Source organism: Nyctereutes procyonoides, unplaced genomic scaffold (genome assembly GCF_905146905.1).
Source record: "Nyctereutes procyonoides isolate TBG_1078 unplaced genomic scaffold, NYPRO_anot_genome, whole genome shotgun sequence".
Classification (NCBI taxonomy): Eukaryota; Metazoa; Chordata; class Mammalia; order Carnivora; family Canidae; genus Nyctereutes; species Nyctereutes procyonoides.
Window position 1 is genome coordinate 25935977 of NW_026575040.1, and position 27873 is coordinate 25963849.

At 39.5% G+C, this 27873-nt stretch overlaps 1 protein-coding gene across 1 annotated transcript in view; it reads left to right on the forward strand.

Moving 5' to 3' along the window:
- FBN1 (fibrillin 1) overlaps nucleotides 1–27873 on the forward strand; it is a 226944-nt gene that overhangs the window by 160988 nt on the left and 38083 nt on the right. Inside the window, exons 33-45 of the mRNA XM_055319738.1 lie at nucleotides 6431–6553; nucleotides 6694–6816; nucleotides 7969–8094; nucleotides 9877–9999; nucleotides 11790–11912; nucleotides 12233–12397; nucleotides 14741–14809; nucleotides 14906–15031; nucleotides 16238–16360; nucleotides 17017–17175; nucleotides 19868–19939; nucleotides 23324–23449; nucleotides 26288–26410. Coding sequence (XP_055175713.1) covers nucleotides 6431–6553; nucleotides 6694–6816; nucleotides 7969–8094; nucleotides 9877–9999; nucleotides 11790–11912; nucleotides 12233–12397; nucleotides 14741–14809; nucleotides 14906–15031; nucleotides 16238–16360; nucleotides 17017–17175; nucleotides 19868–19939; nucleotides 23324–23449; nucleotides 26288–26410 — 1581 coding nt within the window. The remainder of the gene's footprint in view (nucleotides 1–6430; nucleotides 6554–6693; nucleotides 6817–7968; nucleotides 8095–9876; nucleotides 10000–11789; nucleotides 11913–12232; nucleotides 12398–14740; nucleotides 14810–14905; nucleotides 15032–16237; nucleotides 16361–17016; nucleotides 17176–19867; nucleotides 19940–23323; nucleotides 23450–26287; nucleotides 26411–27873) is intronic.

The window sequence follows — 27873 nt, forward strand, 5'->3', positions numbered from 1 at the left end:
GAACTTTATGCTCCAAATCAGAGGCATGAGCAGAGGCTGATTATTTTAGGCCTTTCACCCTAAAGAAAGCTTAAATTCTCATACAATATTAATATCATTTTAGGTAAATGAGATATATATATATAATGCCTTTGGCACAATATTTGGTATATAGTAGCTGGTTAATAAATAGTAGCCAATGTCATTGTAAAATGAGACCTGCAGACACAGTATTGAGAAGCCATTTTAAAGACATAACTTCTAGTTCAGCAAAATTTTATAGTACTATTTACTGATACATGCTTGAAATCAGTTTAAGAAGGGAACTCTTACTTGGTATTCTAAAAGGCTTGTTTTTTATAATTGAGTTTGCACTGTGGTGATGAGAGCCATGTACTCTATATTAGATGAGATGACACACCAGTTTTACATTAAGAACAGCAGTCTTTTGGTAAATCTCATGAACAGAAACTTAGATTTGAGGTCCAAGAAATACTCTATTCTTTCCTAAGGCCAACATCCCCTTACTTTTAAATTGTAGCCTAAAATGACTTCAATTTCACAGAACCCAGCCAGCACTGTAGGGAGAAAACTGGAGTTTCATAGCCTCTTTGATATCACAGCAGCACGACATGTGATATTCTCACGTGAAGTAGTAGAACTCTAGATTTTATTGCTAGTTCTTCCACTGATTCATGAGCTTGAACAGTTTATCAGGGTGCTCTGTAGTTATGCAAGTGTTCCTCTTAGGTAAGCACCCCTGCAGTGAAATATGGAAAGAGGGGATGCATGAGGGAGGGAAAAAAAAGAGGTCCTCTGTAAATACTTTAATTCATCCAAATGTATCACATTTGATTGGAAATGACGTACACAAACAGGAATTGGCAGCAAGTTTGGTATACTTAAAAACAAGTTTTAAAAAATCTGAGCCAAAATGTATTTTTAATACCATGTAACTAGGGCTCTTTTAGCCTGCTTTTAGTTAAAATTAGTGTCACTCCCAGCTTAGAATATCATCCAGTTTCCCTGGTGATAGTCATGTTAAAGACAAGTGTTTATAATGTCCCCGGCAACTAATGTAAATAGAGATATGTATCTTGCCTAATGGGATAAGCAAACCACACCACAAATAACAGTGAAGAACAAACCTGGAACAATGTTTTTGATGATGATATGTAAATACATTTTTGTACATATGTAATATGTATACAGACATACAATGTGTATACTCATATATAATATATTTGTATATGTGTATATATGTATATATATACATATATATATATATGTATGAGTACCCTATAAAGGAATTATAAAAATATGTATGCTATTTCATAGAGAACTTTGTTTCATGAGAACTCAAAAACTGTCCTCTGGGTTCCATTACAGCTTTGTCTAAATATTTCAGCTTCCTTGTCATTACTGATTGTTTCCATTTTAACAAATAAACATGTTTTTTTCTCCCAATCACTTTAGCAGTGCTCCAAATCCACCCACTGACTTACATTCCCAGCCCACACAGATGTTAAGGGCTTCTTTTTTTCTCCTTAAGCTTTGTTCATGGGTATGCTGAGGAGAACATTCAATTTAATGGAAGGAGAATGTACATTTGCTTAAGATCTAGAACACAGCTTTTCTGTCCTTAGCTTATGGGGGCTGGATTACAGTGTTTCCAGTCTGTGGACCACATGCAAGGCTTCTGCTGCTCATTCCACATATTTGTAATTGGAAGATGGAGAACTAGGATGTACCATCTCTGTGGGTCCTGGCTTTCACAAACTCACTTGTAAGAACCTACCTTCCATCATGTGCTCAGTCAGTTGGTTAGTGAGAAAGAATGCCATTAAAATCAGAATTGTTTTCAGTTAAAATAGCAGCATAGCTGGGTAATGCCGTTTCTCAAACTCTCGGCTGCTTTTCACATGAGAAATGTTACTCATAGGTCTTAGTCCATGACAGAGAATCATATACTCCAAACCATCAGGACTCAGAGAGAATTTGTACCCATTTACTTCCAGCTTCTTATCACTGCTAATTGTCCTCTACTGGCTGTCAGCCTGTGAAAACTCCGTGGGTGTTCAGTTAAACAGTCTTGGCTCAAATTTGGATCCAAATTGAGAAATCCAAGCCTTCATGTTGGCCTCTCCATTTATTCTAATGTCCTCTTCCCCAATGCCCAGACAACGAGATCTCCCAGTGTGCCAGCTCTGCCATGATTGATGCCCAGATGACAGGAAGGCAGGTGTGTGGGGGTAATACAGCCTCTCCTTATATGACTGGCAGAAGAGGCCAGAGCAACTCAGAGCACAAGCCTTTACTTGAATGTCAGTGGGACACACCCAGAACCTGTACTGGTGTCTGCTCAGATCACACCCTTGCCTGTCAAGACAGCCATGCAAGTAGGACCTTTGCGTCTTTGTGAGGGAACTTTGGTGGGGTTAAGGAGGTTGCAGTGTCAGCCCTAAATTTGAATTTCCTTGCTTTTTTTGGCTTGGCCTTATTCTTAATCTTTAAAAAGGAATTTTCTGTCTGGAGCAAACTCGTGGGGGAAAGAGAACATTTGTACAGAAAGAGATGTTCTTGGCAAGCATGTGCTATGTTTCCTTCACACTATTGAAGAGTAGATGTTTGAATACAGCATTTTGTTTGGTTGTTTTCCTTATGGCTCAGTTTCCCCTTCTGTTTGCTTTTATAATCAAGTGCAGTCTTAGGCCCAAGTCTGCCATGGAAATAATTAATAAATAATAATTTGCAATAGTATGCATGCACATATACACACATGCAAAGAGCTTTTACTCAAAGATGCCTCTACATCTTATGACCAACTCTTTCTAATTCATTTATTACATATTAAGAGTAAATAATTGAGATGATGACTTAAATATTCATAAAATAAAGAATTGAATATTGTCTCCTGAGTATCATCTCCTAGTATCCTAAAGCCTATGATACATGGCTTCTTGCCAATGGAATTTCTTTTCACCTTGAGAACATTGCAGGAAAACTACATGTATTTTCTTGAATTAGAAATTTATATTGTCAAAAAATAAAAAAAAGAAATTAAAAAAAGAAATTTATATTGGCATATTATTAATGATTTTAAAATGGAAGGAGACTCCTTTTAAAAGAAATCTTAATTGTATGATTAAATGTGAAAGCTAAAATAATCCATATGAAAATCAGAATATCTTTGGTCATTTGAAAATTGGAAAGAAAACAATTCAGAATTACCGGATTGACAGGTTACAGTCATCTCTGAAAATTGTATTAGTAGAAAAGATTAGTGAAAATTTCTACAAGTCTGTTAATACCAAGATTTTAAAAACTCCATAAAGTGGTACTTAGAATAAAGTCTTTATGTGACTAAAGAAATCAGCACGATTAGGCTGTTGTGGCCCAAGAGAAAGAGTGCCAAGCAGCAGACAGGGAAAATGAGTTCTGACAGACTTAGAAATGAGTTCTGCTACTTATTGACCTTGGGGCCCTAGAAAGTCCCCATGTGCTTGGGGACTATGGTATCCTCCTCTGAGCAATTGAGAATTAGGAAAGTCAAATTCTGAGTTTTTTTCCAATTAGAAAATTTCTTGACTTTATAACATTTAGTAGCTTCAGTGCTTAGGCAAGGGAAGCTCATTGTTTCTACTTAACTCAGAGATCAGGACAAATAAAGGAGGGAAATGAAGATAGGACTCTGCAAAAGTGGTCCTTAACTCTGAGGGGAGTGATTACCTGAGGAAGAAGAAGTGTTGATGGTCCTGCTTGGGAGCCCATGAGGTCAGGCTTACTTTTCTTGAATTTCCGTGCATACTTACCACTATTATCCCTGGGCTGGCCTTCCTCCTCATTTCCTTGGAATGTGCCGTGCTCAATTATTCAGTTGGTTAAAGCTTCCAGTCACAAGTCTAAAGCTGCTTGGTATTTGCCTCCCTTGACCTGCTTTAATAACTCAATAGATTCATGTGGCTGCCAAAGCTACATTAAAATTCACCCATACAATACATTGTAATTGTAAGAACTTTCTTCAGGCGTGTTTTCATTTTATGATTATTAGTGATGTTATGAAGTATTTCCGTAGGAAAAATGTCATTCTTTTATTTTATGTTTGCTCTAGAAGTTATGAAGAAGCCAAATATCCCAAGACCATTTCAGGGCTTCAGATGGAACATTTGGCAAGCAGCGTGTTTCCAAACACTTTCAAATCATTTAATTGGGCTTCTTAAGTAAACAAAAGGGTAAACACAAGTTGCATGCCTGGTTTCTTTTTCATACCACTTTTCAAATGATCACTGAAAATTCTTGCAACATTTCACATGCCAAAATGATCCTTCTTGACTCTAAGTTTTGTGTTAGACAGTGGTTTCCATGTAGAGTCATTGTACCCATGCTTAAGAGTTCTTGTTCATAGTTAGTGAAAAAGTTATTATAAGGTGAAGTCCCTGTCTTTCATTATGGATTCATTTTGGGCAATAAAGATTCTGGCACCAATTTCAATTCTGATCACCAGCAGGGTGTCTTAAAATTCAACTCAATTCTGACAACAATATCTACCTGAAGACAGTGAAAGACTTCACAGGTTAAGGGCTCAGTTACGCAAGACTGTCTTCATTTCAGATGCCAGTCACAAGTCTAGGTTGTTACCTGGGCTTTTGAATGACTGGCTATTAATCCTATAAATTAGAGGTTCCCACCACCTCTCTATTCCATCACAGAATGCAGGAAACCAGTTTCCTTGCTAGATTACTAGTTTATTATAAATGGATAAACTCAGAACCAACCAGAAGGAAGGGATGCATAGGGCAAGACATGGGGCAGGGGTATTTAGCTTCAAGGCTTTCTCTAGGCAAGACATTCTTTCTGAATCTCTATATGTTCACCAATCCAGAAGCTCTCTAAACCCATCTTTTTGAGTTTTATGGAAGCTTCATTACATAGATGTGATTAATCAAATCATTGGTCATTGGCTAGTGATTCAACCCCCAGCCTCTCTCCCATGGAAGTCAGGGTGGTAGAACTGAAAGTTCTAACCCTCTAATCACATGGTTCATTCTCCTGGCAACAAACCCCATTTTTAGGTGAAGTCCAAAATTACCTCATTAATCTTACAAAAGACACCTTTGTGCTTTCATCACTTAGGTAATTCCAAGGGTTTTAGGAACTCTATTCCAGAATCAAGGACAAAGACCAAATGTTTATTTCTTTTTATAAGTTACAATAACACAGAAAACAAAACATTTCACTTTATACTTTATGGCACTTTTATGTTATAGAATCTATCTTGGCTAAATTTGGAAATGGAATTTTGGAGAATGGAGAACTTTCAAGAATTTGGAGTCTTTTAGTGATGTTAAAAAAAATCAAATTCAACTGAGTAAATTGGCTTTATTCCATGACTTATGCATCCAGCAGCATCCCACCTAGCAAATTCAAAGGAGCTCCAAGGAGCTGTATAAAATGGAAGGCTTTGAGGGGTAGAAAGAGGGAGAGAAACAAGGGAAGAGCAGATTGTTTCAGCAAGGTCATCTTCCTATAGGTCTATCAGGTAGATTACCTCTTAGTGCTAACCAGGTAACTCCAGACTGACAGGTTAAAAGTTTCATTCCTGGAAGAGGCTGTAATTAAGTTAAGTATTAAGCCATTGTTTACAGATATGGGGCTTAGCACAAGTGACTTCACTTTAGGCCTGTGCCTCTTTTTGACAGTAATGTGACCTTAATCTGGTATTCCTTTTACAGAAAAATCTCCATTGGATTGATTTGAGTTTTACATGAAATATGCAAGAAGGCTTGGGTCTCCAAGATGCTAGAGGTCTAAGAAGCTAGAGGAAAGATGGTTCACTCATTGCCTTAAAGAAAATTCTCTGCAAATGTTTGAATTAGGAATGCCTAAAGTAAAACTTTTATAGAAATAAAGCATAATTAAATAATATAGTATTTCCATTTAAGAATAAAGTATATTTAATATATAGCATATGAGTGAAAAAGTTTTCTAGCATGCCAACAACATTGTATTCCTTTGTTTGTATGAGGTATGATAACAATGTGCACCATTATTCTATAGTTGACTTAATAAAAATATTGAGAATAGAAACATGTGACCATGCGTGTTATTACCATAGAATGTTAGGCAAATCACTTTTTAAGGTCTTCAACTAAAAAGAGGTTCATTTTGGTTTTGGTGACAATGAAAGATTAATGGAATTAAAATAATGGAAGATAATTAGAATTAATAATAGCAAGTAGCTATTATCATATTGTCCTTTAAAAATTGAAATTTAAAGCTGTTGAATATTTGTAGAGTTATATATGTGGATGCTAAACCAATCTATATTATACTATGGAAAGTGTGAAAGTGAGTCAACTTTTGAAGTTGCTAGTTGCTGTTCCTAAGTTATTTAAAAGACCAAAAAGGCATCTGTGCTAAACTTTTTTTTAACCACTGGTTATTTTTCCAGACATCAACGAATGTGAAATTGGAGCACACAACTGTGACAGACACGCCGTATGTACCAACACAGCAGGAAGCTTCAAATGTAGCTGCAGCCCTGGATGGATTGGAGATGGCATTAAGTGCACGGGTGGGTTGGAAAATAATTGCTTCTCATGAGCTGCATAGGTTATAAATACGAAAATATTAATTCTGTAAAGAAAAATTTGTATGCTACTGATTGTAAATGTGATGCTTTTTGTTCATAATGATGTGACTTTTCTCCATTAGATCTGGATGAATGCTCCAATGGAACACACATGTGCAGCCAACATGCAGACTGCAAGAATACCATGGGCTCTTATCGCTGCCTCTGTAAAGAAGGATACACGGGTGACGGATTCACGTGTACAGGTAGGCTCATGTTGGAAACAGCTGTATAAAGGGTAATCAGAGAAGCCAGGTGTTTCACCATCTCTCAGACTGTCCATTGTTTGGGACAGTTATAATCAACTTTTAACAGGAAAGATTAGGTATTTGAAACTACATCTCAAAAAAAAAAAAAAAAACTACATCTCTTGGGAATGGAAATTTGGTGTCAGGTCAATTAGGGAGACCTCAGAAGCTAAATATAGTTATATAGTTGATATGGTATCACTGTATGCAATGATGTCATTACTTAAAAAAAAATCATACTTCCTTTTACAAACCTTAGCCTTTATATTTTTGTGCCTATTTCTCACTGTTATTTTCTGTACCAAACCCAAGAGTGAGCTTGCTGTAGAAAGCTATGTAAGGAAAAGAGATTCAGACATTCTAGATCATAATAAGATACTGAGATCCATTTCATATGACTTGAAAGCATTAATGAATGTATCCTGAGCATTTTGCTCACAAGATGCCATTCAAACATAAAAGAGACTAAGGCGTAGTCAGTGGTTTACCTAGAATTTTTTCAACTTGCTGAAAATTTTTATCATATTTGAAATTGTTTTCGTCTAACCCAGTGAAGTTTTGTCATCATAATCCTCCCGTTACTCCTTAGAAAATATTCAGTTTCATGTATTAGGCATATATGATTTGTGTGTTTGATATATAGTGCCTGTGCTTATTAGCAAAGCTCAGTAGAGATGGAGCAGAAAGGAATGTTTGGTCTCCTCTATAGTTGCTGTTCTAGGTCTTTTGCTGCCCATCTGAGCCTAGTCTGAAACCTGAGAAATAGGCACAAAGCACGGCACATTATTCCCTGTCATGGATGTGTCCGCCTTTGCACAACCCTGCTTGTGAAAGCCTTAATTTGAATAATTCATTTGACTTATTCTTCATTTTACATCATTAGGGATAATTTAGCATTTAGCATTCAGCATTCTGAATCCAAGGCCCACATTCATGGACTATTCAATACTAACATTCAAAGGGAAAGAAAGAATGGGTTTAAATGTATCAAATACAAACTATGATGAGACTCCACTACTCTCAGGGAGTTGGCAATGATAAATGAAAGATCTGAGGAACTGAAAAGCTCCTAACTGAGGAAGAGTAACTTGTGTATCTTTCTGGCTGTAGATCTTGATGAGTGCTCTGAGAACCTGAATCTGTGTGGCAATGGTCAGTGCCTGAATGCCCCGGGAGGATACCGCTGCGAATGTGACATGGGCTTTGTGCCCAGTGCTGATGGGAAAGCCTGTGAAGGTAACTGATGGGGAAGCTGCCAGGGCACTTGCAGGGCCTGACAAAATTATGTTATTTAAACATTACTGATTTTTTTTAAATTAAGATGTGTTTTGGCTTCACATCTAAGCTGGTCAGTTTAGTCTATGGAGGTATTAGGTCTCCAGCTGGACCATTTCTCTTTTGTGCAGAGAAAAATCACAGCTTTCTGGCCACAAGCTGCACATCCAACCTTGGTCAGATGGTCTGCAAGAGTACACTCATTGGTCATAGGAGAGACAGGCTAACCAAATGTGGTTAGCTCAATGCAACCTGTTTATCCCCATTGCTAGGGGAAGGAGCTCAAAGTGTACCTGTCCTCCTATAATGTCCCATTGAAGGAGTCTCTTTAAATATGTTTTTAATCTCTGCCATGGTTTGGTGTCTAGAAATAAAAGCTTTAAAATAATAAGAGCAGATAATCTTCTCCATATGCAGAATAATGTACTGGGCATGTCTCACATGTTCTCTAAATATCTAATATATGTGAACATGGAACAGTCTTTTGCAAATCCATTCAGTAGGGGGCCCCTAGGGATAATGTTGTATGTCATGCTGTCTCTCAGTGCAAGGCTCTGTCTTCCTGAGATGTTGGTCAGACAAGAAGAATCCTGGAAGCCTGTTGGCTAAGGATAGCTCTCACTATGAAACACAAGGTTCTTTTCTTTCCCCACGCTTGTCAAATTTAAGTGCATGATCTCTCACTGAGAAGAATTAGCATCTACAGTGAACTAAAAAGATTTCAGTAGAAATAAACAAATGATAACAATTGACAGTAAAAGTTTAAACAAGACCCTGATTAATGTCTTAACTAATAATTGTTGCTTGTTAACAGGACATTAACTCAAAATCAGTCTTTAGCTATGACACATATACTAATTCTCTCATATAGTTCTATGTAAATACTTTTCTTTGTTATGGAACCATTAGGTGTTCTTTATACCATTTATATTAAATATGCAGAGTTTGATACAAAATTCCTCTGAGGCAAGAAACCAGATTATTCTCTTGACTGTGTGCCTGATGCCTGTTTACTTTTGTTACTCTGAACATCCAACCAAAACAGGTACTGTGCCACCTCTGGTAACATAAATAGTCACAGTCAAAGTTTTGCTTCTTTTCATGCTATAAGGGAAGGTTGTGTTTGTTTGTTTGTTCTTAATATAAATCACTGCCGGTGGAAAGGTTATGGCTATTTAAAGCCAGTTTCAAGGCAATGCCTGCATGTCAATTACACAAGCAGAATGTTAACGTGAGACGGGGATCAGGGCCTGAAAGAAGTGTCTGCAGTTTTTAGATCTCCATCGACAATAGCACCCAGCATAGCTCTAGGGATAGAGAGGATTATAAAACTGATTATGAAAGTTACCGCAGATCCTTTGTGGTTTGTAGAATTTTAGCCTACAATAAAAACAGTGACTATATGTGAATAAAAACCCCTAAAGAATTGGCTCTAAGGTAGCCTTTTTGACTCTTACTTCACCAAAGTGACATGGACCTGTGTGAAACACCAGAAACTATACATCTGTAATGCTCAGCTTACTGCTTGGCATGTCATGGGGCGGGGCGGGGGGGGGGCTGAAAAAAGTGATTTCTCACCTGTGAGGCTTCCTATATATGGCAGATAATCTAACAGGCTACAGGAGAAGCACCTAGATTGACGTCAGATAGCCTTTTTCTTCATAACATCAGGCGCCTAATGACAGGCACTTCCTTTGGCAAAAAAATAAGTTTCATTTCTCCCCCTTTGTGTCCCTACCCAAGATATCGATGAGTGCTCCCTACCGAACATCTGTGTTTTTGGAACTTGCCACAACCTTCCTGGCCTGTTCCGTTGTGAGTGCGAGATAGGCTACGAATTGGACAGAAGTGGCGGAAACTGCACAGGTAAGACATCCGTTGCCATCGGAAGCTGCCCCTGGGTGCCCTGGGGACCTGGCTGTTGGGGCCTCACCGGAACCTCACAAGAATATTCAGTCACAAAAGAAAAGTGAGGATGAAACAACAGGAACCACAGAATAAATTCCCTGAAACTGGCTGCATGTAAGGATGCACAGGAAAGAATGGCAGGCCTTTGAAAGAGCAAGATCTGTAGCCTCACAGGCAAGCTCATGGCTGCCGAAGAAGGTGCCACAGGTGCTCTGGCTGTAAGGTTTCCTAGCTATTCCTTTTCTCCTTAGGCACGTTTTCAGAGAGTTTCCCTTTGAAGGCCTTGCCCTGCACTGGGATCATGAGTTTATCTCCTTGCACTTCTCCACTGTAACACCCACTTCTTGCCAGCCTGACCTGTCTGTAGTCGCCAGAGAAGGTGATACAGAGAACTTGCCTACAGATTCCTAGCATATAGATGGTTTTCATGTAGATCAAGGGACTCTCAGGGAACATAAGAAAAAAAATTAGAAGAGCTAAAGCACCTAAGTAGACTGTCACTTGGTTCCCTTTGGCACTGAATTAGGACTTTGCAAGACATTTGTAATTCTCTTTCCCAGGCCACCATAGTCCACTCAAGGATATTGAGGAAACATGCTCTAGGATAGGCCCAGGATTTCAGGCAAAATATGTTGTTTTTTTCCAGCTACCTAAACAAGCTATGAGTCAGTGGCTCTCCAGATTACAACCACTACCACCACCATCATGACTACCTCCTTAAAATAAGTTTAGACCAGGGTTCTCCTCCCTAGGCATTTTTCTCCTGTGTGTGTGTGTGTGTGTGTGTGTGTGTGTGTTTCTGAAAATGATGATCGCACCAACCTGGGCCTCTAGCACACCATGGCCCATACCCCTTCCTCAGTGCCCCAGATTACCATCAGCATCATTCTGTCTGGTCTCATTTCCTTGAGTCTGCCCTACTACTCCACGTTCATGTGCAATCTGAACAAATGAATTTCCTGCAGTGGAACCTACAAGAGGGTTACCAGATCCAAGGCGGGGTGGGTGGGAAACCTGAGAGGAAGGTATCACCCTCAGTCCCCATTCCCTTCTCTCTGAGTCAGCTTGTCTGTTCTTGAGCATTTCGTGAGTGTTCAAAACAGACAAAAGGATTACACAGGGTACTGTTTGCCAAAACCCATGTCCTAAATCTGGAATCCTGTGCATATTTTTGGAACAGAAACTGAAAGGGAAATATTACACACAGCCTTAGTGATGGGAGAGTAACTCTTAGCAGCTTGAAGGAACACGCTAAGCCTCATGCATATGTCTGTACTTGTATTCAGCTGGACCAAGGCAAGCATGCCCAGTTGGGCCAGCAGCAGAAGTTGCCTGTCTCTCCCAAGGCTTCCCTGGGACATCTTGCTCTAATTTGATGAAATAACAAGCCACACATATTAAATATATTTTCTTAAAACCTGTGTCTGAATTTTTGGTTGACCGAGGTCACAGTAGTGTTTTGCTTTCAGTTACCTTGACTGGAATATTTTTCCTAGTTCCAGAGTTATATTTTCTCCTGATGACAAATTTGAATGCTAAATGTGTTCCAGGGGAAAAAGACCAAAGACGATGATCTATTTCCTTCCTGAGGGGTTTTATTTCAGAAGTGGAAGACTGTATCCCTAGGGGTCATTATAACTAGTAACTCTTAAAATTCTTGTTGGGGGCCCCAGGTTCGGTGCTACCGTTTTGTGGTGATGTCTTCCCCACATTGGCTGATAATTGTTCCCCTCATTGTTTGGTCTTAGATGTTAATGAGTGTCTGGATCCAACCACATGCATCAGTGGGAACTGTGTCAACACTCCAGGCAGCTATACCTGTGATTGTCCTCCCGACTTTGAGTTGAACCCAACTCGAGTTGGCTGTGTCGGTAAGATCTTAAAACTTCTTAGAGAAATATACTTTTATTTTTTAAGCAGCATTGACCATTCCACTCTCAAATTTTAAAAAAATGATAATGTAAAAATTTAAACATCTTCTAAGTCTGGTTTGTACTTTTAGTTATTTTTTTCTATACGTAAATTCCCAGTATATGTGTTTGGACACTTTTTAGTTTCCTAGTAAAAGTAGATTGTGGTTTTTAAATGGTTTCTTTTTTTTTTTTTAAACGGTTTCTTAAAGGAACTTGAATTTTCAATCCTCATATAGAGAGAATCTTCTTGATACTCTTTTGTTTGTATATGGAAACAGATACCCGTTCTGGAAATTGCTATCTGGATATTCGACCTCGAGGAGACAATGGAGATACAGCCTGTAGCAATGAAATTGGAGTTGGTGTCTCCAAGGCTTCCTGCTGTTGTTCTTTGGGTAAAGCCTGGGGTACTCCTTGTGAGCTGTGCCCTCCTGTGAACACATGTAAGTGAGCATCCTCCTGTTTATTATTATTATTCCTGCTCAGGCCAGTTCTCCTTTATAGATCCACAGGATAGACATCACAAAGGGAGAGAGCTGCCACCAGTCCCTACTCTTCGATCAGGGAAGGGAGATCAAACCTCTTAGCTCTGTTGAGGGACCCCACTCCCAATTTGGGTCTCAGAAATATCCCTAGTTGGCTTATAGTAAATGGTCAAGTGGGGCAGATATTATTTCACTTCTATTTGAGTAAAAAGTAGATAGCATTATTTTAAAGAAGATTTTCCAGGCTAGGTTACTTATAGAATATTGGTTACCTTCCAGGAACACATCAATTTATCTCTCTTGTCATCTATTGGCTAATTTTCAATAGCTCTTGACAGACTAGAGTGTCCTGGGTGAAAGAGAGGCAATTGGTCAAGTATGAAAGGGAACACTCTTTTCTGTTTTTGTGACATGACTTGAAAGAAAGCTTTAGAATGTGATTTTTTAAGGACATAAATAAGTCTTCTAAAAAATATAAAGGGCTTCTCATTTTTCTAAGTAGGTCCTATGTTAGGATTCAGAGTTGGGTATAGCTTCTTAGGCAAAGTTTAGTGGTTCTGCTAATAGTGTGTATTAGGATAGGTACTGATTCTTTCCTTGCTGAAGGGTCATTTAATACACTTGTTCTAAAATTATTTGTTGAGTACCTAGAGTGTGTACTTTGGATGTGCAAAAATGAACTTGACTAGATTCTGCTTTCCAGAAGTATACAGTCTAACAAAATTTGATCCAGACAGAAAAGCTATAATTCAGCATAAATCTCAATAAAGGAAGAAAGAAACAGTTACAGTGCCATGAGCAGGAGAAGAAGCACTCCTGGTTTCAATTAGGACTCTATCACTTGCCGCCCATGTAACTTTGGGCAAGTTACTTAGCAAGACTGAGTTTCATCATTCATATAATGCCTTATAGGATTAAGAGAAGTCATTCGTGTCAGGCACTCAGCACAAGGATGAATGCTTACTTAGGAAGCACCTCCTTCTGTCTTCTCTTCAGAAAGGAAACTCAGTTCTGAATGGCAGAGGTGGTGATGAATTTGTTTTCTAATTGTCCTTGAAGGAAAGGGTATGACCTGAAAGAGAAGAATAAAAAAGAGTAAAGATTGCAGAAAGAGGAGAAAAGAAAAAAATGAGAGGCGGATAGTTAATTTTTTGATATTGAAAGAAACAAGCCAAGATATTTAAGTAGGGGAGTGAGCTCTATTGATTAATAATGATTAGCAAAGCAATAAAGGTGCACACTACCCCAAACTGGACCAGAGCTAGAACTGGAATATATGCACGTGTACACTTAGGTGTATACACATAGCATCCCAGAAGGCCAGGAGAGGGATTATCAGATTTGGAAAGATCAGGGTAGAGTATAAATGAGCTGATTCTTGTTGAAGCTCACCAGGATGACACAGCAGATTAGGTATATTCTTATTTACTTGTTCCTCTATGCATCACACTGCTGGTGGATGGCACTGAAATAAATGTTTTTGATTGAAATACTTGAATGACAGAATTAATGGAGGGAATCAAAGGACACTGTAGAAAGTTGGTTTGGGAAACCAGAGAAATCAATACTGCCCTCCATAGAAACAGGGGCAAGAAACATCTCTAGGCATTAAAGAGAAAAGTGCAATGGGAGGGACACCTGGGTGGCTCAGTTGGTTAAGCCTTTGGCTCAGGTCATGATCCCAGGGTCCTGGGATAGAGCCCCTCATTGGGCTCCCTGCTCAGTGGGGAGTCACCTTCTCCCTCTGCCCATCTCCTCAGCTTGTGCAATCTCTCTCTCTCTCAATCAATCAGTCAATCAATCAATAAATAAAATCCTAAGAAAGAAAGAAAGATGAGATGGGAACCAAGAAATAACATTTTTTCCTAAGTTTTTGTTTGGAGAGGTTTTTGGAGACAGGCTGATCGACATTACTAAGGAAGGAATTACAGCCTACAGAAGTAAGGCTGAAAAAAACAAAAATCAAAGAGTTCTCTAGGAAGTAAAAAGGGGAAGAAAATCTTTACAACAAAATAGTGACAGCAACGGAATAAAATAGTTCCCAAGAACGTGAGGCCAAGAGATTAGATGGAGAGTCCAGAGACTAGGGACAGTGACTTAATTTATTTGGCACACATAGAAAAAGCCATTTGAAAATAACACGTAGACACCAAGTTGTTAACCTGCTTATGACAGGTGGGGTAACTGCTGAAGATTTGTGAAAATGTTGCAGTTGGATGCATCAGTATTTGTCTATTTCTAGAAGTTTTAGGTTCAAAGGAACTCAATTTGATTTTTTTGTTTGTTTGTTTGTTTCAATAGCTGAGTATAAAATTCTCTGTCCTGGAGGAGAAGGTTTTCGGCCCAATCCTATCACTGTCATATTGGAAGGTAATTCTGTATCCTTGATCTTCAAGTATGCACATTTTGAACTTCCTTGGGTTTATTTACAATGCTGAAGAAATGCTACTGTTTTCATTGTGACAGACATTGACGAGTGCCAGGAGCTCCCAGGGCTGTGCCAAGGCGGGAAATGTATCAACACGTTTGGCAGTTTCCAATGCCGCTGTCCAACTGGTTACTACCTGAATGAAGACACCCGAGTGTGTGATGGTAAATGGTCCTTCTAGGATTATAAGTTCTTTCAACTATTGAGTACCAACCTCAAAAATCAGCATACAGTCACCAGTAAAACTAAGAATTTAGCAATATAGTGCAATGGTCTAAACATGAACATAGCCAGGTAAATATGCCACACATGGGGCAGATGGCATTAAGGTTACTGACATGCTGTCAGTTCCAGTACACCCCAGATCTTCCTCTTTTTCTAAGAAAAGTAGAATTTGATTATCTTGGGCCATACTCCCACTGATGCCTACAGTTTTCTGGGATCTTTAGAAAAGCTATTTTTGCCAGAGTAGCACAGAACTCATTTCAGTGACTTCTATATTCTGGGAAGTTCGGAATTCCTCTTCTTCGTGTTCTTCAGCACTTATCTGTACTAATGCATCGAAATGAGCTTCCCTTAAAAAGGCAGCCTCTTTGGCTTTATGATGTAAATGATAACTCCTCTTTATCCTGTGTTACTGGAAAGATGGACCACTTTTGGCTTTCAGAGCACTTGGACCATAGACCAGGGTGGGAGAGATGGTTTCCATCTATATGCAGGAGTCACATGACTAGTTAGGGAAGATATCTCCTTGTGTCCCAGAGGAAAAATGTTTCTCTGTCTCTCCAAAAGGCTCATTAGGTGACCTCGATAAATGATATCATTGGATATTAGTTGAGTATCACAATGTAACCTTTGACAATGACACAATTGTAAGACCTCTGGAATTAACAAAGATTAGAATCAACCCCTATGTTTGAAAATGGGGACAAAGGTATGAAATACCTACTTTAACACCTTACCAATGCAGGTTCTTGAAACCAGTTGTTGATGGCTTCAGGGCATATCATATCCTTCCATAGATTTTGTGAACATTTGAAGCATTAGCTGTCTTTCTGAAGGATATTTGAAAATTATAATTTGTCCACATTTCCATCTCTGCATGCCTTTGAGAATGTTACAGACTCATTTATTAGGAACTCATTCCAGAAGGCAAAACCTCTTTTTCTGGAGCTTCCTTTCCTGAAAACACACATATTAGCGTAGACAAAATACACTGATGAATTGAACATCTATTTTTCTTACACGGATTTCAAAGTGCCCCTGTGGCTTTTTTCCTCAATTGTCAGCATTTATATGGACTCTGAACATTAGCCATTCCACAGAGTGAAGTTTTCATATTCACATACCACTTTCTATTTGGATTACAGATGTGAATGAATGTGAAACTCCCGGAATCTGTGGTCCAGGAACATGTTACAACACTGTCGGCAACTACACCTGTATCTGCCCTCCAGACTACATGCAAGTGAATGGGGGGAATAATTGCATGGGTAAGTCCAAGATTTTCTGAAGCATGCTTGTTTGGTCCTCATCTATGAGGAGAAAAAGAGCTTGTAAGCACAGCAATTGGTCCTTAGTGTTACATTACTCATCAGACCAAGTGCTGTCTGCCACCCTTTCACTGTCTTTGTGAGGGCCTCCTCCCTTATAAACCATGAGCTTGGCCTTTTTTCCCCACCTTGTGTGGGTGGTTGGGAGTTTTCTTTAAAATGTAATGTTGGAAAATCCCAAACAACAGTTTAATAGTACTTCTTTTGTTTGACTGGGTGTATCTTTATACAATTATATTTACAGCACTGACCTACAGTATTAAAACATCATGAGTCGGAAATGAGAAAATTGCTGCCAAATAGCAGTGGAGAATTGTTACTAAGAGACTGGGTGGAGAATTGTATAAAGTTTATTAATGCCGCAGCTCCATAATGACTTAGTTCTGTGGCACAAAATACCAGGGAATACATTTCTCAAAGTCCCCTTTCGTATGGCAGCATATGTGGATAGAAAATTGGGTAAGGGCAGGCCAGGCCATTCTTGCTCTCATCAAAGTCACAAGTCACAATAAAATCCAAAAGAAATACACTCCTTGAGAATCCCCTTAGAAATCTGTCGTGCTTTCCCTATGACATCACCAACCCCTTCTCTCTAGATATGAGAAGAAGTTTGTGCTATAGAAACTACTATGCTGACAACCAGACCTGTGATGGAGAACTTTTGTTCAATATGACCAAGAAGATGTGCTGTTGTTCCTATAACATTGGCCGGGCCTGGAATAAGCCCTGTGAACAGTGTCCTATCCCAAGCACAGGTGAGTTGCACCATCACCAAAAACATAGGTTGGTACATTACCCATGGCTTATTGGTGGAAATGAGTCTCAGCAAGGGAAGAAAAGGGCTCGTCATTTATCTTCCTAAGCAAAAATTCGCTCACAAAGACAATTGTTTAAATTCACTGTTGATTCTGGTCCTTCCAGCTGAAAATTGAGTCACAGAACACACTTTCTAGCTTGTTCATTCACCAGACTGATAGACTCAGCGGATCATAAGAATATAAACATTGTTAGTGTTATGGCGTTCACCATGGAACTAAAAGACTGGAAACATTAAGCAAAAGCAATATGACAAATAGGTGAGCCATATCCCTATTATTCTTCCATATTTATAACTGGTCTTGTTCCAAAAAGAATTTAAGGCAGCCCACAAAGATTTGAATGTAAAATAAGAAGGCCTAAGGCAAATGGCAAACAAGGGTAAGAAACTTGGAGCAAGGAGCGAGGCTAATATGCAAAAATCCAAGCTGGGAATTTCTACACTCTTGCCAAAGATGAGCAATAAGTTTGGCTCCAAACTTCCTAGCAGCTCATATAAAAAGCAAGAGATAATCAAGTCTAAGAGTCTCAATGACTACAAAGCAAACTCAACACCAAGCAAAAGCACAACTCTTCTTGAAAGAAATTTTTTCTTGTATCCTCATAGAGAACAATCTATATGATGTTATTTGTGTAAAAACAACAAAAGTCTAACCCATGTCCTTGGAGTAAATGAAGTGAATTGGTGCCTGGTTCTTAGATGGTAAATGATGACATTATCATTTAGAGTGAATGAACTGTGATGCAGGTATTGCTTAAAACATTCTATAGTACCTACTCCATTTCCCCACAGTGATCTGGAAGACATTAAATCTCTTGTCTAGTGCTATCTGACAACACATAAAACAGAATATTCTTTTTTAGTGAAATATATCAGTTCATCCAGTGTTTACTCCAGAGATAATGTAATCATCATCACTTAGCATTACCTATGAGTTATCTCTGGTCTGTCTTTAGACCAGGCGTTGGCAAAACTATAGCCCATGGACCAAATCCAGTCCACTGCCAATTTTTCTATAGCCCAAAAGCTAAGAATGGTTTTTACATTTTTAAAATGGTTGGAAAATATCAAGAGTAGTAGCTCATGACCTGAAAAACATATGAACTTCAAATTTTCGTGTCTGTAAATAAAATTCTATTAGAACATAGCCATACTAATTTGTTTACTTATTTTCTATGGCTGCTTTCATGGGATGGTTGAACAATTTTAATAGAGACTGCACAGCCTGCAAAACCTAAAATATTTACTCTTTAGCCCTTTAAGAAAAAGATTGCTAACTCCTGATTTTGACCAGTGGTCTTCAAATCTTTTGATTACACATAACTATCAGTAAAAAAAAAAAAAAAAAAAAAAACTAGCGATTACATGTACTTGGTGTATGTGTTTACATGTAAAAGTATATGTGTATATGTCTCTACACATTTTTCAATTAGATCAAAAATGCATGTATTATTTTCATAAAGTGTTTTATTAGAAAATATGCACAAGACTAATTTTTTAATTAGATTTTACAAAGAGAAATAGAAGTCTTAGTATTTTTCTTTTTTATATTAATGGATCATGGTTCTTCTACAGACTTCTTGGCAACCCCTAATAAAGATTATCATTTACTTTCAGAAACATCTGAGTTTTTAAGAACTTAAGTGTTCTAAATATAAAATACAAGATTCCTTCTTCATGTTGAACCTAGCCAAATCTGGTCATGGCTTTTCATTAGGTATATGGTCTGCACACATTTTAGGAGTTCCTGAAACTTGTCTGGATGACCAGTGTTAGCTTGGCATTATACTTGTTATTTAGCTGTAGGCACTCAAATATCAAGGAAATAAGGCACTGGGGGGAAGAACATGCTACATGTTTTATTAAAATACTTCCAGAAACCTTTTATAATTTTCAGTGGGTTTGACCAATAGGACAACCTTGAGCTTAGATCGATGCCATGCTCTATCAATTAAATTACACTCAGGATCTGGAAATACAGGACCTCAGAGTTCAAAGGGACTGCAAATGGCACTTAGTCCATCCTTTATTATCAACTTTGATGAATTCAGGCACATGAGAAAAAGATAGAGGGTTGGGGGAGGGAGAGAGAAATAACGAGAGAGCTGCGCCAAATGAAATCCAGCTCCCTGAATTGAAGTAATGCCACAAATTGGTTGTTTGAGCTGAATTAGTCATTAATAGACTTGATGTCAAGAACTTGGCTAGATTTGCTATGGTCTCCCGCGATCTACTGAGGAAATGGCTTTTGTAAGCATTCCTCAAATCCTAGATCTCTTCATGTGAATGGAAAGAGGCACTCTTGTCAGTCCCTGGGTTCAGAGCTGAACAACATCCTTCTAGAAACCCAAATTCCTACAGGCAAGCTCATACAAATGCGTGGGCTGTGATACGGAGACCTTTACTTTTTCCTCAGTATTACGTCAACATGAGTTCATTCCATTCAGTGTTTACCTTCAGGACAAGGTTACAACATCTGTGGGAATTTTCAGATTTATTTCTTATTTTAAATTCTTCAAAATACCGATAAATATTTTTCAAAACATTTATGAAGTTCTTTCAGCCTAGCCATTGCTCTTTGCTGACCCCTATTCTCACTCCCCTCACCCCATCTTTTTTAATTACTACAGATGAATTTGCTACACTTTGTGGAAGTCAAAGGCCAGGCTTCGTCATTGACATTTACACCGGGTTACCTGTTGGTGAGTTATGATGCCATTGTTGGAATTTTCTGGTTTTGCCTTTGTGTTTAAAAAAGGGAATACATACCCTTATTTTCTCAGTTTGCTTTTTTTTCTTCTTAGAAGGAGAAAATCATTAAACAATGCCATTTAGCTTTATTGAAACACTGATTCTTAGTTTGAAACAAACTACAAACACCCTGTGTAGCTCCACCTAATTGGCAGCTGCATTTGTTGCTCGTGATTAAGGGGACTGGGAAGCTTTTCCCAAAATTACAATCAAGCTTAGTTTAACCAACCCTAGGCATCAACAAAGAGAGAGATTCTGGGAGTAGGGCCAGTTGACGTTTGATTTGACTATAATTCCCAATCTTTCCTTCTGACTAAGACATGAGTTTAATATGACTTTTCATACTGATCTCTAAGTGTAGGTTGTTCACATAAAGCCCTTTTGGGGATCAATTTTATCTCACATGGAATCTCCTCAGTTCATCTACTTTGGGAATTTCAGATGTGAACTAAAAATTCTTTCCAATCGGAGGCCCCATCTGGTAACTGGAGCAGAGACCACTGCAATGTTAGAGATGCTTGTGCAAGATTCAGAAGTATTGCACAGCGTTCAGCCAACAGAGGCAAGGCCTTTGTGGTTTAAAAGCAAATAACATAAAAGTAGATGGAAAGCTATTGCATTCTCAGACTTTTTCCCCAGTGTGATTTATATGCATCCTTAGATGCCCCTCTTAAGTCTGAGCAATTGTGTCTAGTAGCAAACATCACCACTTGCTTGTTCCACCTTATTCCTAATAAGTAAACTGAAATCCACATCAGCCTTTCCAATGACCTTGTTTAAGAAAACAAGGGTCTGGTCCAGCAATCAGCCTGGCTACCTTAGTGCCAAATCCATATGGCTCCACAGGCTAGTCAACGTCCAAAGAAACTTCATGGTTTGGAAGGAAAAGCTGCTAAATGACATTGGCATGAAACACCTGGCCCTCGCTGCTTTGTTTTTCCCCTTCCCAAAACAGATCTTTTCATCTCCCTAGAATCTCTGATCCAAAGATAAGTGGTCTTTAATAGTAATGGTTCTCCATGGACAGACCAGGCGTGTCCCCCAGCAAGGCCTGCCCTCCAAGGTTGGCAGCAGGTGAAGATTCAAAACAGTATCGACATCGTCCACTAGTTGAGCTGGAGACATCTCAGACATCATGTAGTCCAAGTGCATTGCTTTACAGCTGAGGGGACAGAGGCCCAGAAGGGGAAGGGACTCAGCCGAGGTCACCTAGCTAATTAATAACAGAGCTGGGACCCAAATCCAGTCCTGACTCACAGCTTGCTTTGCCTCAAGCTCTTGAAAGCTGGAAATATGATAGTTAGCAATATACTTATTGTTACCAAATTCCACCATGACAAAATATTTAGATGACTGAGAAACTTTGTTTTATTTGAGTTTTATACTCTCCTTCTGAAAGTCTTAAGATTGTTGGCATATAGAGCCCATTCGTATGGGGTTAAAACTATAGCAAGTTTATTAATCTTGTCTTAAAATATAAACTTCTCCAAGTTGAAGTTCAAATGAAATCCAGACAGGAAAAGAAAATATAACTTTTAATATGTCCTTTTGCTATTTTATGCCTGACAATGGCTAGAAATTTGACCCAGTCTGTTTTTGTTAAACTTGATAATATATAATTTTTATTTAAAATAAATGAATGTGAATATAATGTTTCATGTTTGAACTAAAAGAATATCATCTGAATTGTTTGTTTGCTGATGGTACATTGTTGTGATGTTACTTTGCAAAACCTTTTAAGAACATGAATGATAAATGTCTGAAAAATCCCAAAACACAATCACCTGTATTCAAAATAGCAATATACACTAAACTTTTTTTTTTCATTAAAGAGATCGATTTGCCTTTAAACAAAATTAAACCCTTTAGAAAAGGGTCTAAAATAAACCTGTGGCCTGTCAACTTTCTCCTTCAAAGCAGGCTGGCTTTAGAGTATGATTATTCTGAAAGTGTGACAGCTCTTGTAAGCTTCCCATGTACAACTGTGGCCGACTTCTGATGCTGGAGGCAAACAGAGTTCCCTGTAGAGGCTCCAGACTATAATATGTCAACAGAAGTATCTCAACACCCCCTCCCAGCTTCTGAAGTGCTCTGTGAAACTCCAGTAAAGGGTGGTAGATGGGTCCTCCAGGATAACGAGTCATTCGATTGTGGTTTTGTGAAACTGTGGTGTGGAAGAGCCTGAAGGAGGCAGAATAGCCTGTTAGCAGATTTCTGATATCAAATCCTCACTCTGCCTCTCCTGAGCTGTGGCGTCTTTGGTGAGAGCCTCAGTTCCACCATCTGCCCAGTGATGGTAGTCCCAGTACCTGGAGACCATCTCATAGGGTGGTTGTGATGATTCAGTGAGTAAATCCAGGTTGAATGGTGAGAAATAGTCCAGGCTTAGAGCAAGTGAGACACTGTCAATACTCCTACTGCTATTATCCTAGAAGACACTGTATGGTTGGGAGTTGAGAGCAGGTCAGACAGGGAACCACCGTGCCAGTGAAGAGGCCAGACCTACCCACAGGGCCACCTCGCCAGCTGGCAACCTGTGTTCTGGCTCTGCTGTCATTCCTCCTTGGTCCTGTTTTAATGCTCACTGATCCAACTTCCAGATACTGATTCTTAATTTACCAAATTTTAATTGACTCAGCATGCTAGGGACTGGGGAAACAGTGGTGTCACAGCCAACCCCAGGCCCTGGCCTGAGGAAGCCACAATCTATGGTAATGGGCTAGCCCCCACAGTCACCATGGGCCCTGCATACAACTCCCAGACCTCACTCACCCACTTCTCAAAGCTACATGAGGGAGGAAGGGGTGTTGAAAGGGAATTTGAGAGTTCAAAGTTGTCTATGACCATGGGTTCCTCAGTTCTCCACCAGCTCTCCTTTCCCATTCTTGTCAAACACCACCACACCCTTTGGGGAGAGAAGCTTAATTTATTCTCAGAGGTTCTTTGATTCCACTCCTCCAGTACATAGTACCCAGTGGGTACCAAAATGGCTCCTACATTTTGGACAAAGCTGATGTTCTGAAACAAAACCAAAAAGACAGACACTACATCCAGATAGACACTAAAGGACAGACACTAAGTCCTGGTACTAAATCCAGACAGAGTGTCTGAAAAGCAGTTTATTATTTCCACTTAATATTGATTGATGTCCCACATTTCCATCATCACCACTCCAACACACACATGCCCATCCAAACACCCATGCACTTTCTCTTTTTTTGTTTTTGGACCTTATGTAAACATTGAGTTAGAAGCTGCTGGCTTTCACGGTTGATTTACCCTACACAGAGATCACGAATTATGCCATCACTCATGTGTGGCTGCTATGTTTCCAGATATTGATGAATGCCGGGAGATCCCTGGAGTCTGTGAGAATGGAGTGTGTATCAACATGGTTGGCAGCTTCAGATGTGAATGTCCAGTGGGCTTCTTCTATAATGACAAGTTGTTGGTTTGTGAAGGTAAGTGGTGTCACTATATCATGTCCAGAAATGAGCTGATGTGCTACTTGCCCACTTGCCCACACAGACTTTGCCAATTTCACAACATTGGAATTTCAGAAATTCATCAAGCTCTAGCAGTAGCATAGGGCTCCATAAGGAACATCATTTTTCCATGCAAAAAATTCCCTAACTCCCAGTGGGAAAAGCAGGTCGTACATTTCCCAGCCCTGCCCCCCCCCCATACACAATGTAGTAGATTTCCCAGCTGATATAAGAAAGCCTTGCGTTCCTAGGTGTGTCGCATAGACTGCTTTTGTTTCATGTTGCTTGAAAGTGAGCATGGGTGGTGGGCGGTCATCTTTACTTGAATCTCAAAATAGTGTTCTCTTCCAAACGGAGCCTATGCTACTCCCAAGTGAAAACAAGGTTAATGCAAATATTCCAAATGCATGAGAGAATTCCAAATGGCAAGAACAGCAAATTCGATTTTATATGAAGAATGTTGGCATGTGTGCAAGTGGTACTTTTTTCATTTTCAAATTACCTCCCCTTGCCATGTGTATGTACTGTGATTCTGTGCATTCCTCATAGCACTTCATATTTTTCCTACATCTGGGGAAGATAGTATACTTTTACATTTTAGTAAAAGGGACATTACTGGTTATTAAATATACCACGTACCCTAGGATAGCTGGAATCATTGTCTATTCAATACTTAAACTCGGGGCGTCTTGCAGAGTTTTTGTTCTTGATTATTACCCTTCAGCATGTGTGAGAGCACATGTGTCAACATTTTAACGTTAAAAAACCTTTTTTTCTTAAACTAGGGACAACTTGCAGATCCTGAGTAAAGTTTTGGTCCTCAGCACATGCTTGTTAAATTCTCCTCACCAGGCTTTCAGTTACGTGGCCAAGTGGGCACTTGTCCCTGACTCTGCCTGCCCTGGTGGTTGGGGCAGGGTAGGGGGTGCTGGGGGGGCATTGGGGTGATAGCCATTTACAGCCTTCCTCAGGAGATAGTCATCTCAGGCCTTGGCCCTAGCCCCTGTGCTCTGTTGGAAGGCCATCAAGGATCAGGTGTCTGGAGAGGAAGCATGAGAGGAAGCGTGATGCAGAAGAAAGGAGCCCACAGCAGATGATCTGATAATGCTAAACTTGGCTAGCCAGTCTTTCCCCTTTCATACATGCCTGGGATGCCTGCCACTGTCCTGGGGCCTCTTTTGTTCTCTTCCATTTAGAGATCCCAAACCTATAGGCATGGCTACCTGTGACCATCAATTCAACCTAGACATTGCTAACAACATGAGATAGCTGTACCAATGTTAGGGCACTTTGCTGTCAGGATAGTAGTCAGTGGACACTGAGATTACAAAGCACCCCAACTTTTGGGTTCTGTTTCACAGGATATCCCTCATCAGGGTGAATGTTTAATCCAGGGCCCACTACTTCCTAGCACACTCTTAGCTCTCTGAATCAGAAAACGAAGGTTGATTTAATACATGCCTCAGTAACCCTGAAATTGGAATGGATTCCAGAAGTGATTTAGGGGAACATCCATGAATCTGTTCTCCTCAATATGCATATAATCTCAAGCAGGGCCTCTGATGCCCCACAGCAATGCTTCTCTGTAATACCTTGGCTTCTCCAACAACAGGCTACTCTATGTTTCTGTATGCTCCTAAGATGAGGGCAGACCTACTGGGTGAGGTGGTGCCAGTCTTGGGGCATTGTAACCCAAGGCAGGCATACTTCTGCACTTGTATCTGCTGCCCAAAGAGGCACCCCCCAACCCCCATATTAGAAACTCCTACTGACAGTAGTCCTGTGGTCTCCTCATCACAAAAGCATTCACCTATGAGGTATCAGTTGATGTATTTGCCGCCCCCTTGTGGGAACTTCTTTGGCTGAGCCCATTTTGTAAAACCCTAATACTGGTGCTAAGAGCCAGCTTCCTTCTGCTTGTGTTTAGGCTATTCCATTTACTAGACTTAGCCTGAATTAGATTGTTTTGTAGAAGCAGGGACAGAGAACATGAATTTTGTTCCATGGCATAGACTGGACTATGCAGTAACTTTCATAATGGCATGAATTTGAACTATGTTAGCTACCTGGTTAAAAAAAAGAAAAGATAGGCAAATAAACCCCCTGAGTATAGTCAAAGCTCTGAAGCACACAATATCCATTTATTCTTTTCTTTAATAGTAAGAGTTGGGTTGTTTTCAGTAGTTTTATGTGCAATCTCTCATGTTAAGTTTCTTGGTTTGACTGGCATGTGGCAGTACTTTAAGTAGAAGCCTCTACAGCCCTGTAGTTAAACACACTGCCTGTGAATCAGGAACATCGGCATCAGTTGCAAGCTTATTGGAAATCAAGAATCCCAAACCATTCCCCAGACACACTGAATCAGAATCTGTGTTTCAACAGGATCCCAAGTGATTCATAAGTGCATGAAGTCTTGAAATGCCCTGCTTACAGAACTTAGAAGGTTCTAAGTTCTATAAGCAGAACTTGGCAACCTGGTAGATTCATAAAACCCTGGGGCTTTGAGCAAGTATATTTCCTTAGGATATTTAGTCTAGACCATGCCACGTCCTGGTCCTAACAGCTGAGTTTTATGGCTTTTTTTTTTTTCAGACACAGCATCATTAGAGACCATATGTGGTCATAAACCAAGTACTTGCATTTATGAAAAATATTAGCAAAGCGGAAAAAAGTAGAAAGGGACTCTTCAGTGTTCCCTTGTGTTCAATAGAACTGATCAAAATAAGAAAATAGAAATCTGTCTTATGTGAGAGGCTTCATCAACTTGACACCACATTCTGTTCTCCTTCTAATAAAATTCTCTTCTGCTTGGAGATATTGACGAGTGTCAGAACGGTCCTGTGTGCCAGCGCAATGCCGAGTGCATCAACACAGCAGGCAGTTTCCGATGTGACTGCAAGCCCGGCTACCGCTTCACTTCCACAGGCCAGTGCAACGGTGAGTGCTCCGCCCGCACACCCTCACGAGCTGCCTGTGCCCACCTGTGGGCTAGCTTCATCATGTTTCACATACCTGAAGTTTTTTGAGGTCAGGTTGAAGAATACATGAGTTACAGTTTAGACAGCTGAGTTCTAGTAGCTAGACTAGCAAAAAGGAAAATTATTGAAATGTCTAAACACTTACAGATATGTTATCCAAACAAGAAATATATCATCTGCATGCATAGATTTCATATTTGCTTATCTCCTGCCCTGCTGCAAACAGGCCTTCCCACAAATACACACATGTGCATGCACATGCATACATGCAACACAGCCCCCTAGCCAGTATTCAGGGCCAAATACTTTTTTGTTTCCTTTTACATAATCCCCCTTAGGGTGGGAGGTTGTCACCATTCCAGCCACATACCCCAATTCTAGATAGTGAACCTCTCCTGAGCTGAGTTAGATTATACTGCATAAACCAAGCAAAAAGAACCAAGAGCACCACTTTTGCTCCTAAACCTCTAACAACCAGGGGCAGCAAACATTAACAGTCTTTTATCAGCTATAAGTCACCTACAGTAAAATGAGAAACTGTCCCCTAGAGAATAGATTATTTCGTTGTTCACTTTTGTCACTGGTGAGGTACAAAAAAAAAAGGAAAAAGGATGAGTGAGCTCAAATGGGTGGTAAAGTTTTAAATATCTGATGGCATCTACTAGCCAGTGGTACCAAAATTAAAACACCAGTGTTTCAGCCCAGAAGCAAAATTATACCTCAGATGATTTTCATGTGAGTTTTTGAGTAATTATAAATCATTGTATATTTAGCACAGAGGTCAGAAAGAATGTTATTTTGCTATGGTTCATTTCCCAAGGAGTTTCCTGGATATTTTATGCATTTGTGAATGAAACAACACAAGGGAACATGGTCAGATTTTCCTTGGATTTCCTTGCCTACCAGTGATTAAGTGGTAGGAAGTGCACTGCTCTCTGTAGGGTGTTTTGCATTGTTTTATTAGACCTTGGTGGGAAGAGGGTGTAATAGCAGAACAAAAACTCACTTTAAGAATCAAGGCTTGTTTTGTTGGGTTTAAGGGAACATGTGCAAGTGTTTAGCATTTTGTCAACAAAGCAGTTGTTATCCGTGTATTAAAAAAAAGGACAGGAAAAGTGGGGACGTCTCTGATATGAGTCACAATACCCTAGTGTAACTTGGCATTTATACCACTTCCCTGCATTTTGCTCTTAATTTATATTTCTTTGAAACTGGGCAGAATAATTCCAATCAAAATAAAGAATTGCTGATAATATAGAACGTGTCGTTTCACACCATTTCACGCTCAGGCAAGAAATGGGACAAGCTATTTATACATCAAGACAACACATCCAACCAGGGCCTACTGTGGCTTATCCTTGCCATATTTTCCTGTAGAACATTAGCACTCATAAAACTCATCCAGCACTAACCAAGGATAAG